The 16,235-nt window shown below is 33.5% G+C and overlaps 1 protein-coding gene across 1 annotated transcript in view; it reads left to right on the top strand.

Moving 5' to 3' along the window:
• The window catches only part of LOC129266102 (activating signal cointegrator 1 complex subunit 2-like), a 48,415-nt gene that overhangs the window by 14,410 nt on the left and 17,770 nt on the right, over positions 1–16,235 (top strand). The window contains exons 6-11 of the mRNA XM_054903948.2: positions 4,107–4,304; positions 6,800–6,873; positions 9,165–9,296; positions 9,719–9,793; positions 10,488–10,595; positions 15,077–15,223. Coding sequence (XP_054759923.2) covers positions 4,107–4,304; positions 6,800–6,873; positions 9,165–9,296; positions 9,719–9,793; positions 10,488–10,595; positions 15,077–15,223 — 734 coding nt within the window. The remainder of the gene's footprint in view (positions 1–4,106; positions 4,305–6,799; positions 6,874–9,164; positions 9,297–9,718; positions 9,794–10,487; positions 10,596–15,076; positions 15,224–16,235) is intronic.

Genomic DNA, 16,235 nt, shown 5'->3' with positions numbered 1-16,235 from the left:
GATAACTCAAGAACACTATTACCTTCATATATACTGTATAGATCATGTATGCCTATGGGAGTGACAATGTACTGGTTAGTTTTTATGGTATGGGAGTCATAGGTTCAAGATCATCATAAAATGTCTTGTACTTTTAATAGCTCATTAACTATTTCAGGAATCAATTTCAAAATGGAAGATGAATGCTTTAATCCTGGGGTGACAATATGCTTAGTGATTAGTTAGGGGGAACAAAGGTCACAGAGCTTTATATCTTGAAATGTATTTTCATGATAAATCAAGAAGTCTTTGAACGAATAACTTCAAGCATGATTTGTGTATACAAGCATGAATGACCATGATCTTTAGTTTTGGGGGAATGACTTGTTCATAGATTTATTGTTTAATGACTATGAGATTAATAATGTGATGACATGAATTTGATGTTTTCACAATATCAGAATAAAGCAGGTGTCCTCTTTCTTTTTCTTTAAAGGGCTAGATGGGAGTCAAACTAATCGTTAAGGGCCTGGGTGAACTTAATAATTACAAATATAAATAATCAATGTGCAAAGCGCAGTGCACATCACAAGTGCGAAGTCCCTTGCAGATTGAGAAGTTCCTTGGGCCGTAGTTTGAGAACCCCTGAACTAAAGTATGCAATATAGTTCATATCTGGCAATGGTGGAGAAGTTTTACTTTGTTCATCTAGTTTAAAGGAGAATGAAACTCTTGGAGCAAGTTAGCTTTTGTGAAAGCAGAAAAATCAAAGAATAAGATCAACAAAAGTTTGAGTAAAATAGGACTAGCAATAGAAGAGTTATGAGCATTTGAATGTCGAGATCACTAATGCTATGGAGATCCTCCCATTGGCAATGCGGCCAAGATCTATGATGTCACAGATGAACAACTCTCCCCTTTTGGACGCTGAAAATAATTCAATTCAATTTCAATTTTATTTCAATCATAAAATCATAAAATATATACAAAGTAACATGCAACAATCGAGATTTAATCTAATGAATGAAATTGGAGACTAATATGAAAGTTTAAAAAACTTGTGAGTCATAGTCCCCCAAAACAGGGAAAAGAAACACATGTTACGATATAATATAAACACACACACACCATCACACACACACACACACCATCACACGCATGATACATAGGTACTTAAAATAGAGTTACAAGGAATAGGAAGAGACGAGCTGTCTCTTCAATAAGACCTTAAAAGATGACAATGTAGTGCATGACATAAAATTATTAGGTAAATTGTTCCAAATACGGGGACCGTTGTGTCTAAGAGAGTTGAGTAAGGACTGAGACGAAACCTTTGGGTAATGGTATTTTATACATGAGCGGGTATTATGGGAATGGATAGATTTATTAAGAGTAAACATTTGACAAATTATTTTAGGTGCAATACTATTATTAACATTAAACATCATTATGGCAATTTGGAATGTATATATATCATAAATCGTAAGTGTTTGTAACCTAAAAAATAAAGGACGAGAGTGAGCTTGAAAATGAGAATTCGTACATATTCTAAGAGCTTTCTTTTGCAGTTTGTATAAAGATTCTAATTTAGTTTTACCCACTGCTGCCCAGGTAATGGTACAATAATATAAGTATGGTAAAATTAAACAGTTATACAACATCAATAATACATTTTGAGGTAGGGATATACGTAATTTACGGAGGATACCAATGTTTTTAGATATTTTGTTTGCAATATATTGACGATGGTCCTGGAAAGATAAAGTATCATCAAGAATTATTCCTAAAAATTTAACTGAAGTACACACATTCAAATTAACATGGTTTATAAGTATTCTAATATCCTTACAATTATATGGGTGGGATTTTCTATTAAAATATAATACACACGTTTTGTCATTGTTTATGATTAATTCATTAGCATCAAACCATTGTATAACATTTTCTAATTCTCTATTTACCTGTAATATTAATCTATTGAAATCTTTATGACATGCAATTAAGTTGGTATTGTCGGCAAACAGTATAAAACGAAAAAAGGATGAAGAAGAGCTCAGATCATTTATATAGATCAAGAAAAGGAGAGGACCCAGTATAGAGCCCTGTGGGATTCCACACTGGATCCTCTTTCTATCGGAAACAAAATTATTATAACATGTGAAATGGAAACGATTACTCAAATAATTCTTAAACCACTGTAGGGCTACACCATGTATACCAAAAAACTGTAATTTACAGAGGAGAATATCATGGTTGATGACATCAAACGCTTTAGATAGATCAAGAAATAAGCCTAATGTATGAACTTTGTTTGTTAATTTATTTTGGGTGTAATCATGAAGGTCAATTAAAGCATGTGCACAGGAGGATTGTTTTCTAAAAAATATACCCCAAAACATCTCTTTTTGCTCATTCTAATCATATGACAAACGATTCATCAATGATATAATGTTGTGAAACCTCTGTACTTGTCCGCTCATAAAGAGAACACCTCACCTTGTGATAGACTCTATAAAAGTGAGAATATAAGTGAAATAAGTACTAAAGTAATGAGGGAGTTGTACGTGTGTGACATCACAGATCTTGGTCGCATTGCCAATGGGAGGATCTACATGGCATATAGTGATCTAAATATTCAAATGCTCATAAATTTCTTATTATTCATTCAATCTTCCTCAAACTTTCAACAATATGTTTCTTTGATTTTTCTCTTTGATATGGATTCAGCTGGTTTCAAGGGTTTCATTCTCCTTTAATACACAGAATCCCATAATCCTCTAAACAGCAGTTCAGGGACTTTCTTTTTTCAAGACCTGAGCACCCTCCCCCCCCCCCCCCCAGAAAAAAAAATATAGAAATACCCCAGGGCGATTAAAGTTATCAAATCTGTGTATATTCAATGCACAATCTAATATTTAATGCAATAGCAAACTTTGGTAATTGATATTCTCGTATCATTTATTAATAATATTTCATTACAAAACCTCATTTCATCACTTATCTACATATTTCATTTTATATCCCCTCTGTGAATATTCATGAGTATTCTAAATAAATCATAGTTCAGTTGGTGCTCATGTGACAAAATGTATTTTTCTACTGGATTTTCCAAAGAAAATCTATTTAGAGGTCATGAATTACTGAACATACACAATTCTCTAATCTGGTGCAGAATGGGGATATGTCCCATTCAGGGCAAGCTTACTTAAATATGTTGTTAAAACTTTAAGGATATAAAAGAAATATAGCAAGCGTTTCTTTCAAAGTTACGTGGGAATTATTTGTCCTTGGTTGGACTGGCAATATTCATTGGGACTTTGCCCCTTGTAAAAAATGATTCCTGCCAGTGTTAGCTTCGGATTAATAATTCTCTACTTGTACCTTCTCAAAGTGTGGTATATTCATATGTGAATCCACATATTTCATTGTCATATTTCATTACTAATCCTCATATTTCATTACTTATCCTCATATTTCATTACTAATCATATTTCTTACTTATCCTCATATTTTATTACTAATTCTCATATTTCATAAGTAATCCTCATATTTCTTTACCAATTCTCATATTTTGTTTTTTTACTAATTCTCTTATTTCATTGCTAATCCACAAATTTCATTAATAATTCTCATAGTTCATTATTAATCTTTATATTTCATTAATTTTCATATTTCATTACTAATCCTCATATTACTGTTCCTCATATTTCATTCATTACTAATTCTCATATTTCATTGCTAATCCTCATATTTCTTTACTAATCCTCATATTTCATTCCTAATGTTAATATTACTTAGCTAAGTATTTGAATAACCTGATATCAGAAGTAGTAATAAGCAAACAGTCATATAATTTTTTCTAGATAATGGCTTGAATTACACATTATACAGCTGTAGGTAATAATAATAACATTGACTGGCTCTTCTTTCGGGAAACATCAAATATATTGCCCTTAAACGAACCATATTGCCCTCGATTAAAGACTCTAGTCAATATGATTCTGTTGCGGGCAACATATTTGATGTTCCCCTCAAGGCCAGTCAATATTATAAATATACATGACTGTGAAAAAGCTGTAATGCAATCTAATGATATTTTTTGTTTTATCTATTTTGCTTGATACTAGGATCATTTCATCACCCCTCATGTCTTTGGAGACCTCATCTATAACCACTTTGTTTTTGACATTGCTAAACTCATGGACCTTTGTATCATCTATGGAGGGGGTAATAGCGCCCTCTTGAGTAAGATGCTTGAAAACATCTTCAGCCATCAGCCACAGTACCAGAATGATCTAGAGGTTGTAGTGGATACCACTTTGACGGTAAGAAGACGGTTTGCTAATTTTGTGCCAAAATTATGGAATAAACTGCCTGTAACACTAATACCCCTTTCATAGTGCCCTCTTCATTTTTCACCGGCGAACTTCTCCGCCTCGCATTCCTCACTTCCCCGGCGAAGAAAAAAATGTACCCTTTCGCACTGACATTTCTTCCCCGGCGAAAGTCAACGGGCGATTGCAGAACAAACGAAAGAAAATTGTTAACATTACTTCTTACCTATTACAAAAAGGTATCAAAAAAATTAATTACAACATATTTTGGAAGTATTACGATAAAAACAAACAATATCACCTTGTTTTTATATCTTAGCGCATTTTATACATGTAAAAAGTGCTTTTTGATAAATATTGTTAGTAAAAAAAAAAAAAAATGTTCGAGGGTATCTACTTGGCCATATCATTCAGCTGAGCTTGCAACTATCGCGCGCGGAATCTCGGTGCAGGGGACTTTGGGAGAGAAAAAAATTGACCTCTGACGTCATTAAAGAGGAGAAGTTCTCCGGTTTGCTTTCATACTGGCCTTTTCACCGGCGAACTTCACCGGTGAAGTTCTCCTGTGTACCTTTCATACTGGACACTTTCCCCTTCGCTGGCGAACTTCGCCGGTGAAGTTCGCCGGTGAAAGGCGCAATATGAAAGGGGTATAAGATCTGCTGACAAGTTAAAAAGTTTTGAATCTCTGCTTAAAACACATTTATTCGCTCATTGAATTTTTTTTTCTCCTTATATGATTTTTTGTGTAACTATTGGTTTAAATATTCATGTTTAGTTCTCTTTCGTAAGTTGGTTTTTTTGTTAGGGTTTAGCTTAGGCCTGGTGTTTCTAAAGCCCTTGTGAGTTATGTACCTGCCGGATTGCCTTCCGGGCAAGTTCACTGCTGGTGAACAGGGCATTAAGATCAGGCACCAGTCCCCATAGATATCTTTTTATGTGCTGTTTAATGTAATTTCATTGTTATTATAATTTATTTATTGTAAAGCGCTTTAATCATATTTTTGGTAAAGCGCTATACAGTGCGTATCAATAAAAACGGGACAGTTTTCAAAAGTTTATCAAAATGTTGTTTGAAATCATAATGTCTATATTCTTATGTTAATAGCTGCTCGTAGGTCTCATCTTCCAAATGCCATTATAAAAACGAGTTTCGTTCATGCTTGAGCGAACACGGAACGTTTTTGTTAAGGGCTTGTGCCGAAATCGCAGAAAATTAGAAAATATTGATCATTAGACTTCTTGCCAATCAGCAGACTCCTCTTAACCTTCTCATTATCTTTGTCATAATTTTTTGAATTATTCTGAAAAATTCATTTACAAAACTATTGATTACTATCATTTTTTTTAATATGATATATTTCAATACTGAACATTCCTTCATAACATTGTTAACCCAGGTAAGGGGATTGGGCTTTGTTGATGGGATGGCTTGTAATTTATCAAAATTATTTCATTTTGTGCTACAAAGGTTATGGTGCCTTTAAAAAACATGAATCATTTCCTTTTAATTCCTTCCCTGGCTCAAGTAAATCAATGCATGTATATTTGCAAATATATTTTGACAGCATAATTCAAAAATCATGGCAAAGAAAATGAAAATGTTAAGAGGAGGCTGGTGATTAGATAAAAGTGTGATGATCGATATTTTCTCATTTTCTGCAATTTGGCGCAAACCTTTTTTTTGGAACCCCTGATAAAAAACGTTTCGTGTTCGCTCAAGCATGAACGAAACTTGTTTTTAATTCGAAAGATAAGACTTAAGAGCATCTTCTAACATAAACAAATACACATCATAATTTCACAAAAAAATGTATAGACTTTTCAAAATTGTCCCGTTTTTATTGATACGCACTGTATAAGTACCTGTTATGTATGTATGTATGTATGTATGTATGTATGTATGTAAGAACTAATGTTGATCAGGAGTTTTCCCTAATACTATCAATAACACAATCAAATCAAGCATAATTTACCTTTTCAATTTACTATGTTTGATGAAAAGAGACATAATATTGATCATACATGTAATTGGATTTGTATATATGACACGCCTTTTCCAGAGGATACAAAGCACTGCTAGAGGCATATAGTAAGTTATAAGGGGTGCTTTTCCGATGCTCTTTGAATAGGTCAAGTGAAATGATGTTTTGTGGAGTCGGAGTGAGTTTGTTCTAAAGATGTGGGCAAGAGATTGAAAAGAATGGAAGCCAGCCTGTTTTGAGGATTTGGGAATGATGTAGGAAGGAGCCGATGTAGAATGAAGAGAGTAAGAAATGTAGGAAGCAAACTTGTTGAAGGAGATTTATAATTTAAAAAAAATGGATACACAGAAAGAAAATTTGAGCTTGTTTTGTTGATTTTGGTTGTGGTATTTTTCCTTGTGTTCTTGGATCATGTGTTTTGGGGAAATATAACATGCATTTTGTAAATACATGTATTTTATATATTGGAAATACTGTGGTACTTTTTAAAATCATTTTCAGGTGTTGTCCAAGATTCTTGAGAAATGTGGTTTCCATGGCAGCAATGTCCCTCAACTCATAGCAGAAGCTGGAAGGTAAGTAAGATCAAAATATCTTTTGAAGAGACGTGAGGGATCCGACTAATAACTTCAGCAACGCCAACATAGCAAGTGCATGTCACTTTAAAGTGTTATTTTTAATTGAATAATACTCATGCATGTAATGTTGCATTAAGGATCAGGAACCAAATATAAATATAATTATGATATTGGGTTAAATAGTTGAGATTGCTTTGATCAATGATATAATTATGATATTGGGTTATATAGTTGAGATTGCTTTGATCGATGATATAATTATGATATTGGGTTAAATAGTTGAGATTGCTTTGATCAATGATATAATTATGATATTGGGTTTTATAGTTGAGATTGCTTTGATCAATGATATAATTATGATATTGGGTTATATAGTTGAGATTACTTTGATCAATGATATAATTATGATATTGGGTTAAATAGTTGAGATTGCTTTGATCAATGATATAATTATGATATTGGGTTAAATAGTTGAGATTGCTTTGATCAATGATATAATTATGATATTGGGTTATATAGTTGAGATTGCTTTGATCAATGATATAATTATGATATTGGGTTATATAGTTGAGATTGCTTTGATCAATGATATAATTATGATATTGGGTTATATAGTTGAGATTGCTTTGATCAATGATATAATTATGATATTGGGTTATATAGTTGAGATTGCTTTGATCAATGATATAATTATGATATTGGGTTATATAGTTGAGATTGCTTTGATCAATGATAGAATTATGATATTGGGTTATATAGTTGAGATTGCTTTGATCAATGATATGATATTGCCAATATCATAATTATATCATTGATCAAAGCAATCTCAACTATATAACCCAATAATTTGGTTATATAGTTGAGATTGCTTTGATCAATGATATAATTATGATATTGGGTTATATAGTTGAGATTGCTTTGATCAATGATATAATTATGATATTGGGTTATATAGTTGAGATTGCTTTGATCAATGATATAATTATGATATTGGGTTATATAGTTGAGATTGCTTTGATCAATGATACAATTATGATATTGGGTTATATAGTTGAGATTGCTTTGATCAATGATATAATTATGATATTGGGTTATATAGTTGAGATTGCTTTGATCAATGATATAATTATGATATTGGGTTATATAGTTGAGATTGCTTTGATCAATGATATAATTATGATATTGGGTTATATAGTTGAGATTGCTTTGATCAATGATATAATTATGATATTGGGTTATATAGTTGAGATTGCTTTGATCAATGATATAATTATGATATTGGGTTATATAGTTGAGATTGCTTTGATCAATGATATAATTATGATATTGGGTTATATAGTTGAGATTGCTTTGATCAATGATATAATTATGATATTGGGTTATATAGTTGAGATTGCTTTGATCAATGATATAATTATGATATTGGGTTATATAGTTGAGATTGCTTTGATCAATGATACAATTATGATATTGGGTTATATAGTTGAGATTGCTTTGATCAATGATATAATTATGATATTGGGTTATATTGTTCAGATTGCTTTGATCAATGATATAATTATGATATTGGGTTATCTAGTTCAGATTGCTTTGATCGATGAGAAAATCTTGTTGAACAGGGTCCTGTTATAATTCTATGATTAAACCTGATTCAGCTTAGGAGAGGATTATCTAATCCAATAAATGAAACTGAAGATGATTTTGAAAGTCCCTATGACCTACATATAATGGATATAGATTATTGATAGAGGAGTGTAATATCAGTTCACTAGGCAAAGGTCACTTCAAAACAATGTGAAATTTCATGATAATATGGGTGTCATACATGTATGCCTGTATTATGTTAAACTCTGATAGAGAGGTATCATTGATTAAGTTAGGGTTACTGGGTCAAGGTCATAGATCATTTCAGATCAATTAGCTTGAATAAGATTATGAATTGGTGTTTTGTAGATTAATTTGACAATATGAAATAAAATTGAGCTGGTATGAGATGTTTATTTGATATCACATACATGAAACTACAATAACAAGTTTCTAAGTCAAGGTGGCCAAAGGTCATTTGAGGTTGACAAAAATAATTTTCTTTTCAAAGTCAGCACTGCTGCAGTATGCATGCAAGACTGTCAGTGGTGTTTCATTTATTTTGACTAATATTTGCTATTGCTGCCTCAATGGGTGCTTTGTCTAATGGTTTCCTAGTAATGTGACAATCATATTATTGTCATGCATAATAACCTTCTGAAAGCAATTTTTACCACTTTTTAAAAATGTGTTCATTTTTTAAGACAACCAATCAGCAACCAAGATTTGTATGATGTCATCATGTACATGGCTGACTCCGCACAGACTCTGCTAGCCTTCCTTCAAGTATACCCGGCTGTGTGTCAGGTGTTCTATCGAAAAAAGGCTATTCAAAGGTAAGGTGGTGGTGGTGGTGGTTGTGATGATGATGATGATGGTGGTGATGGTGATGATGATGATGATGATGGTGATCATGATGATGATGGTGATGATGATGGTAATGATGGTGATGATGATGATGATGATCATGATCATGATGATGGTGATGATGATGATGATGATGATGGTAATGATGGTGATGATGATGATCATCATGATCATGACGATGGTGATGATGATGATGATGATGGTGATGATCATGCTGGTGATCATGATGATCATGATCACCAGCATGGTGATGGTGATGGTGGTGATGACTGCCATTCATATGTAATGAATTGATATTTGTGTTCACCACACCTCGGGTTATTGAATAACACCCATACTCTTTTGCATATTTTCATATTTTGGGAATTTATTTCATTTTCCTTTCTTACAGGATTGCTTCTTTCTATGAAATTCTCATGCCTGAACTATTGGACTTCATACACGAAAGAGACTGGGAGGATGAGAGGTAGAACAATATGTTATCAATTTCTGAATGTATTTGTTAGTCCTATTTACCTGTGGAACATACAAGCTAATTGCATGAAGTGCCAAAATATAGCATATTCCCTAATTAGGCAAAATGACAAAACTTGCCAAATTATATCATGCCGTATAGGATGGTCTAATGAATAAAGATCATTAAAGATTATGATAATCATATGGGATGGATTTTCGTCATGGAATTATACTCCTCAATTCATGTTATATTTGCCAACTAGTGAAATATTCCATAATAGAGCCCTTGACATTCTAGCAAGAGTTGCTATGATAGCAACTCTTGCTAGAATGTCAGCTTTCATTGGAAGAGCCAATCAGGAAGCAGAATTTTCACTGTTGTCATGGTAATTGACATCCCAGGAAGATTTGCTGTCATATAAACTTTTTATGAAATAGGGCCAGGTCTCCCATTCTAAGTCATCTAATATGATATTTATATAATAAGTTACTCACTTCTTCTTTTCAGAAAATGATAAAGAAAAAAGGATAAATAGCCAATGATTATTGCAAGAAGATTGAATACAAACAATCTTGAAATCAAGATGTAATTATTTAGATCAGGATGAAGGGGAGATGGCTTTTAGTTTTGCAACTTGTATTTTAGAAATATAGAAAGCAGACTTATGTGATCTACAGTAATGTAATCTATCTTATATTTTCAGTGTGAAAGACACCTTGAAGAAGCATCTTGTGATAGCACAGTCAGGTCTCGTTCACACCTGTGTTTTAATTCTGAACACCTGCTGTGTTCAACCTATTCTTTCAAAGAGGTAAGATTTCATGAAACAAATAGTGATATTAAGAGTAATCAGTGAGGGTAAATCATACCAAAAATATGAAATGTGGGATCAGTTCAACTTTTGATCTAACAAAATGGGTGAATTTAAGATTTTGAACGTAAACCCAGTCCTGCCAACTGTCTAAATTTATTCTGGATTGTCCAGATTTTAAGCTTTCAAAATGGAAAAATCTGGACGTCCAGATTTCTGAAAAAAATATGAGTATAATTATATAAATGTACCAGCCCTCTTTCATTATACTAAAGTATATTTCAAAAGATTTTGTAACATTCAGTACATTAACTTTAAGTTTGAAAATTGTGATTTCTTAGCCTTAACCCTTAGATAGCCTGGGCTATTTGATCGCTCGATTGCAACAAAAATTGGCACGCACCTCACTCATGACTCTCCACAATTCAATTGTCAATTGTACCGAAATTATTCAGATTTATTTTTAATTAATTAATTATGCTAATTAATGCATGAAATTCTAATTTGGCTGTAAATATTTAGTCATAGCCCCCATACTGGTAGATTTTGGTCTGGACTTTTTTTCTTAGGATTATTATCAAATGTATATTAAAATGTTTGTCTTAAGTATTTTATTGTTTTTTCAATTTCCTATGTATTTCTTCTTTTTTTCTTTATGTTTTTCGTTGTTTTATTTATGGAAATAGTCTGCAACACTATTTCAGTCTATTTCAATCAATAAAAATGAAAATAATGATGCATTTATGAACTTTGCATTGAAATAACGCTTTTGAGCAATTTTTGGACTGACTTTATTTCTATGGAACCGCGTACCCCTTCATCGCGAATTTGGTCTTAAAAGTTGCGCAAGACCTGAAGGAAAAATCTTTAAAGATTTATCATGAAAAATGACGAGGGGGGCTGTTTTTGCCCACCTCCCCACCCCCCGGGCTGGAAAGAGTTAAAAGATGCTAAAATCCATCAGCTTCAGGGAGCAGGGCTTTGTATTTCAAGATGTTAGTAGAAATGTAAACCATTCCAAGAATCAAAAGAAATGACATGAGAATATCACATAATAATAATAGTAATAATGATAGCTGGATTTCTATAGAGCTTTTTGCCTGAGGATACATAGCGCTTGCTATTACATGTATTACCCCAGCTTTAGCTCGAGCTACCATCACCGGGGCTCAGTGCATGCAAGGAATTAATCCTGCCGGGTACCCATTCACCTCACCTGGGTCGAGTGCAGCACAGTGTGGATGAATTTCTTGCTAAAGCAAAACATGCCATGACGCACCCACAATGGCGCATAATGGCCGATCCCACCCTAAAGCTGGGAGCAAACCTTTTATCTCAAACAAATCAAATTTTCAGTGAAGCATTTCATGAAAAAAAATATATAGTCTGTGAATTCCACTGAAAACTGTTAAAAGCTATTGAAAACATTGCATCTGATTGGTTGGTTCAGAGTAAGTTATTTTGTGATAATCACTGATTCATGAAACAATCCATCAGTTTTTTTCTAGTATTATTCTCTGCAAAAATTGTCCTTTTTATTCTTTTTGGTGGTGATTTTTGTACCTGATGGCAGAAAAAGCATGAATGCTTGTAAGCAAGCAACCAGAGGACCGTCAGCTTAAGGTCCTCTCCCAGGGACCTGGTAATGAGGATTTAAATGCCTTACCAAATGACACTAGCAAACTAAGTGAATCAAACCCTAGTCACCGGAATCCCCGGGGGTGTCACTTACATTGACGAGTGGATACCAAGCGCGACCAAAAAAACATGTAAAATGGATGTCTTATTCAAGATAGGGCACGTTACGTACGTAACGTGATAAGGGTGTCAAAAACACAAAAATATTGAAAAAAGGGTATCTATTTCACTCGGAAAAATATACGTGTTTAGGGTCAAATATGCGGGGATGATAAAACAAAATCAAAACGTTTTATAAAGGATGTCCTTTTTGCCCCAACACTACGTGTTTAGAGTCCGATTTGCGCGAGGTGTGGAAGGTGGGGCCATACTAAACCAAAATAATGGTGTGTAAAGGTAAAACCGACGACCGACGGACCCGTGACATAACAATAAAATATTGCTGTACTTGTTTAGGGGTTCATTTCAGGGAATACTTGCCAAGAGTATCGTTTTGTTTCCAATACTTGTTAAGGGTAGGGTTTTACACGCCAATACTTGTTAAGGGGTGCACTTTCAGAATATGGAAAATACGTGTTTAGGATGCTTTTCAAGACCCCGTGGTCGCGCATGGTATCCACTCGTCAATGGAAGTGGCCCCCCCGGGCCGGAATCCAAATCCTCTACTATACCAACTGAGCTATCACGCCTCCCTAATTCACTATATACTTGCCCTCCTTTTTCCAACATTTGCACAGTTTTATTCTGGATTTTGATAAGATTGATATTAGATTTATTAGAAATTGTTTCTACACTCCAGGGAAGTGTATGGACGTATTTCATAAAACTTAGGGTATTCAAGTACTGTATAAGCTGTTATTTTCGTGGGGGTTTTATTTTCGCGGATTTCGCGAATTGCCGATCGGCCGCGAATTTAACAACACACAAAAATATTGACACATTTATTAGTCAGTGCCAATATCCCCAACAACTAAGCTTTGCTATTGAAAACATACTGTGTAGTGAGAAAATTGAGATATGCACCTCTATATGTACAAAAAATAAGGTTTAGAAATACACTTACTGATTCAAAAAGTTAGCTAGAATTTCACTTTTTTTAATTTTTTAAACAAAATCAGAGCCTAAACTATTTTCTCACATAATTATATCGATATTTATTCACTCACTGTAATATCAAAATGTTTTTTCCATGAAATAATTTGATTTTATTGTCATCTGATTCACTATAAACACACGTACTTGCTTCTATTTGCATACTCATTAATATTCATAAGACACATGACCAGAGCTTTTAGAGGCGTAAGATTCTGTTCACAAAATTCAACATTTTTGCACTGAAACCAACTTTTTAAAAAGTGAATCTAACAAAACATAACTTCAAAAGATTACTCTTACAGATCAAACTGTGACATGATGAATTCACAGATCTAAAGGTACAAAATAGTGAAATTTAAGCCACTTTTTTCCACATTTTGTAACTGTTTTTACAGGGACATATTTGTGTACAAAAACATACCAGCATGGAGACTTTGAGGGGCATAGTTTTGCACATGATATACACTAGTTTTGCTTCTTTGAAATGCTGTGGAAGTGTTTCGTACATCTTCTGATCGCGAATTGAACAACCCGCGAAAATGTCGGGACCCCGCAATTTGCGAAATATTCTGTACGCGAAAATAACAGCTTGTACAGTATCACTTATCATTGTGCACAAGTTTCAGGTCACATGATCAAGGTCAGAGGGCATTCAAGGGTCCATGAACTTTGACAATGATGGGGTATCAACATCAAAAAGTTTATTAAGGTTATGAGTTTGAATTTTCAAGATAATATTGAAAGTATGGATAAAGTCCCTATGGCAGAAAACTTATGCATAACCGTATAACCAAGTAATGACAAATTGATGGATACAATTTTAGGGCCCCGTCTTATGAAGAGTTACGATTGATCCGGTCAACCTCAAATGTATGGAAATCCATCAGTGTGTTTTTTTTCTACAGGAAATTTGTGCAATGTTCTGTGTAGACAAAGAGAATCACGCTAACTTTTCAACAAAGCAATTAATGTATGAATGAACAGCATATCTAGAAAATATTTTGAACAATCATGCATTTTAGATGTTGACGGTGCTGGCTTTCTATAATTGTGGTTGATCGGATCAATCATAACTATTTGTAAGATGGGGCCTGCCGCCCAGGTCACTAGGCAAAGATCACACATGTACATGTAGGTCATTTGAGATTGACAATCATAGTATTTTATCAAGGGAATTCTTTTTGTGTGAAAATTATTCATTGTATTTTTTTAAGGTCGTCACTGCTGTATTGAATCATATATGCAGACGAGACTGCAAGTGGCATACCACTTGTTTCAATTTCTTATTTATTTCTCTTTTTTTACTTTGTGTTTTATTTCGGTGCAAATGGTCGGCAACGTTATTTAAATCATAAATATCATGAAACAAATAGCTTTTAATGAGTTAAAGTAAATTATGATGTAGTTATGAATAATGGCTACATTCAGAATTTGCATTGCATTTTTACATGAAAACATGTTCTTGAGCAATTTTGGGTCTGGTATGCAGTTACATTTTGTTGTGTTATGTTTCGTAACAACGTAACCAGGCATTGCAAATTTATCCTGATAATTGTTGAGGGAGGACATAGGGCTGCACTTCTTTATATTTATGAAGGTTTTTAAAGCTTCAATACAAGTCAAAGGTCAAATCATGTTACATCGCTGAGGAAGGCTGCAATCAGTAGCCTAAAATTTCTTTGAGTTTTCTTTGTGTGTTGTGAGCAACAGTTTAACATCTAATTGTTTTTTGTATGTTTTATTTGTAGTGGAAGTGATGAAGTTTGCAGTCACATAGAGAGCTACATTGAAATGTTGACATCTCTACTGACTGATAAACTGTTCTTAGCAGCAATCTGTGATCATTCTAACATACAGGATGATATTGATATCATGCTTCAGACCTCTCATCAACTGTATCCTTTACTCACCAACACTGTCTGGTCTCTCATTCATTATACAGTGGTGTGACCTTCATTCGCGCGTTACCAAATTTTGCGCACAGTCGAATATCTCTTTATCTAATCAAAATCTTGAAAAACTAATATCACCAACAGAAAAAGCGACTCAAAATAACTCAGTATGGTAATTTCGTGAAGGGAAAGTCTCAATTTGTAAAATTATTGGCAAAAAATTGGCATAATTTTGTTACCTTTTGCGTCCGCTCTGAGAAAATCCAAACTTCTCAACAAGCATCGAGGAATCACCAGTTTGCAAGCAGAGGTCTCCAAATTAGTAAGCAAAATGTGATACCAACCGAATTTATGGCATTTTAACCTCCATCTGATATAATTTTCTTACCTTTGTCTGCTTGATTTCTTTTCGAAAGCTTTGCTAAATGATCGTGTGCAAAATAATGTCACACTTTTTTAATGACATTTTTAGCCGAGCGTGCATCAGTCGATCACCATGGAATTTTGGGATCGTTATACCAGTGAAACCCTTGACCTACTTTATAATTCCCTTAAGCGAATTTGACTTAAGGATCTTGCCTTCTGTTTGGTATTCATGATTTTGATTAATTTTTTTGTGAACTGATAAATTTTTTATTGAAAATCAAATTCATGATTATTTCTAAAATGTGCGCAAATTATGGTCACCCCATCATACATTTTGAAGGTGTTATTAAATACAAATGCCAATTGTGTTAACAATATTAAAATGAGTTTGAACAGAATCCTATGAAATAACCACCCAGGTGTTTGAATGTATGAATAAATACTTTCCTGTGTTAGGGTGTGTTCATGCTTCCACTTATTAGGCCAAAATCATTGTTTTCATACATGATTAGTCCAAAACAAGATTGCCTTCATGCTTATTTTCATTTAAATAACGTTTCAGAACACAGATCGTAAACCTCACTTTCCTGCTCAATGAAAATTTACAATGTGAAGCCTCTGAAAAACAAAGCATGAAAGCCACTTCAAG

The sequence above is a fragment of the Lytechinus pictus genome, chromosome 8 (genome assembly GCF_037042905.1).
Source record: "Lytechinus pictus isolate F3 Inbred chromosome 8, Lp3.0, whole genome shotgun sequence".
Taxonomy (NCBI): Eukaryota; Metazoa; Echinodermata; class Echinoidea; order Temnopleuroida; family Toxopneustidae; genus Lytechinus; species Lytechinus pictus.
This window is presented reverse-complemented; position numbering and strand designations above follow the sequence as displayed.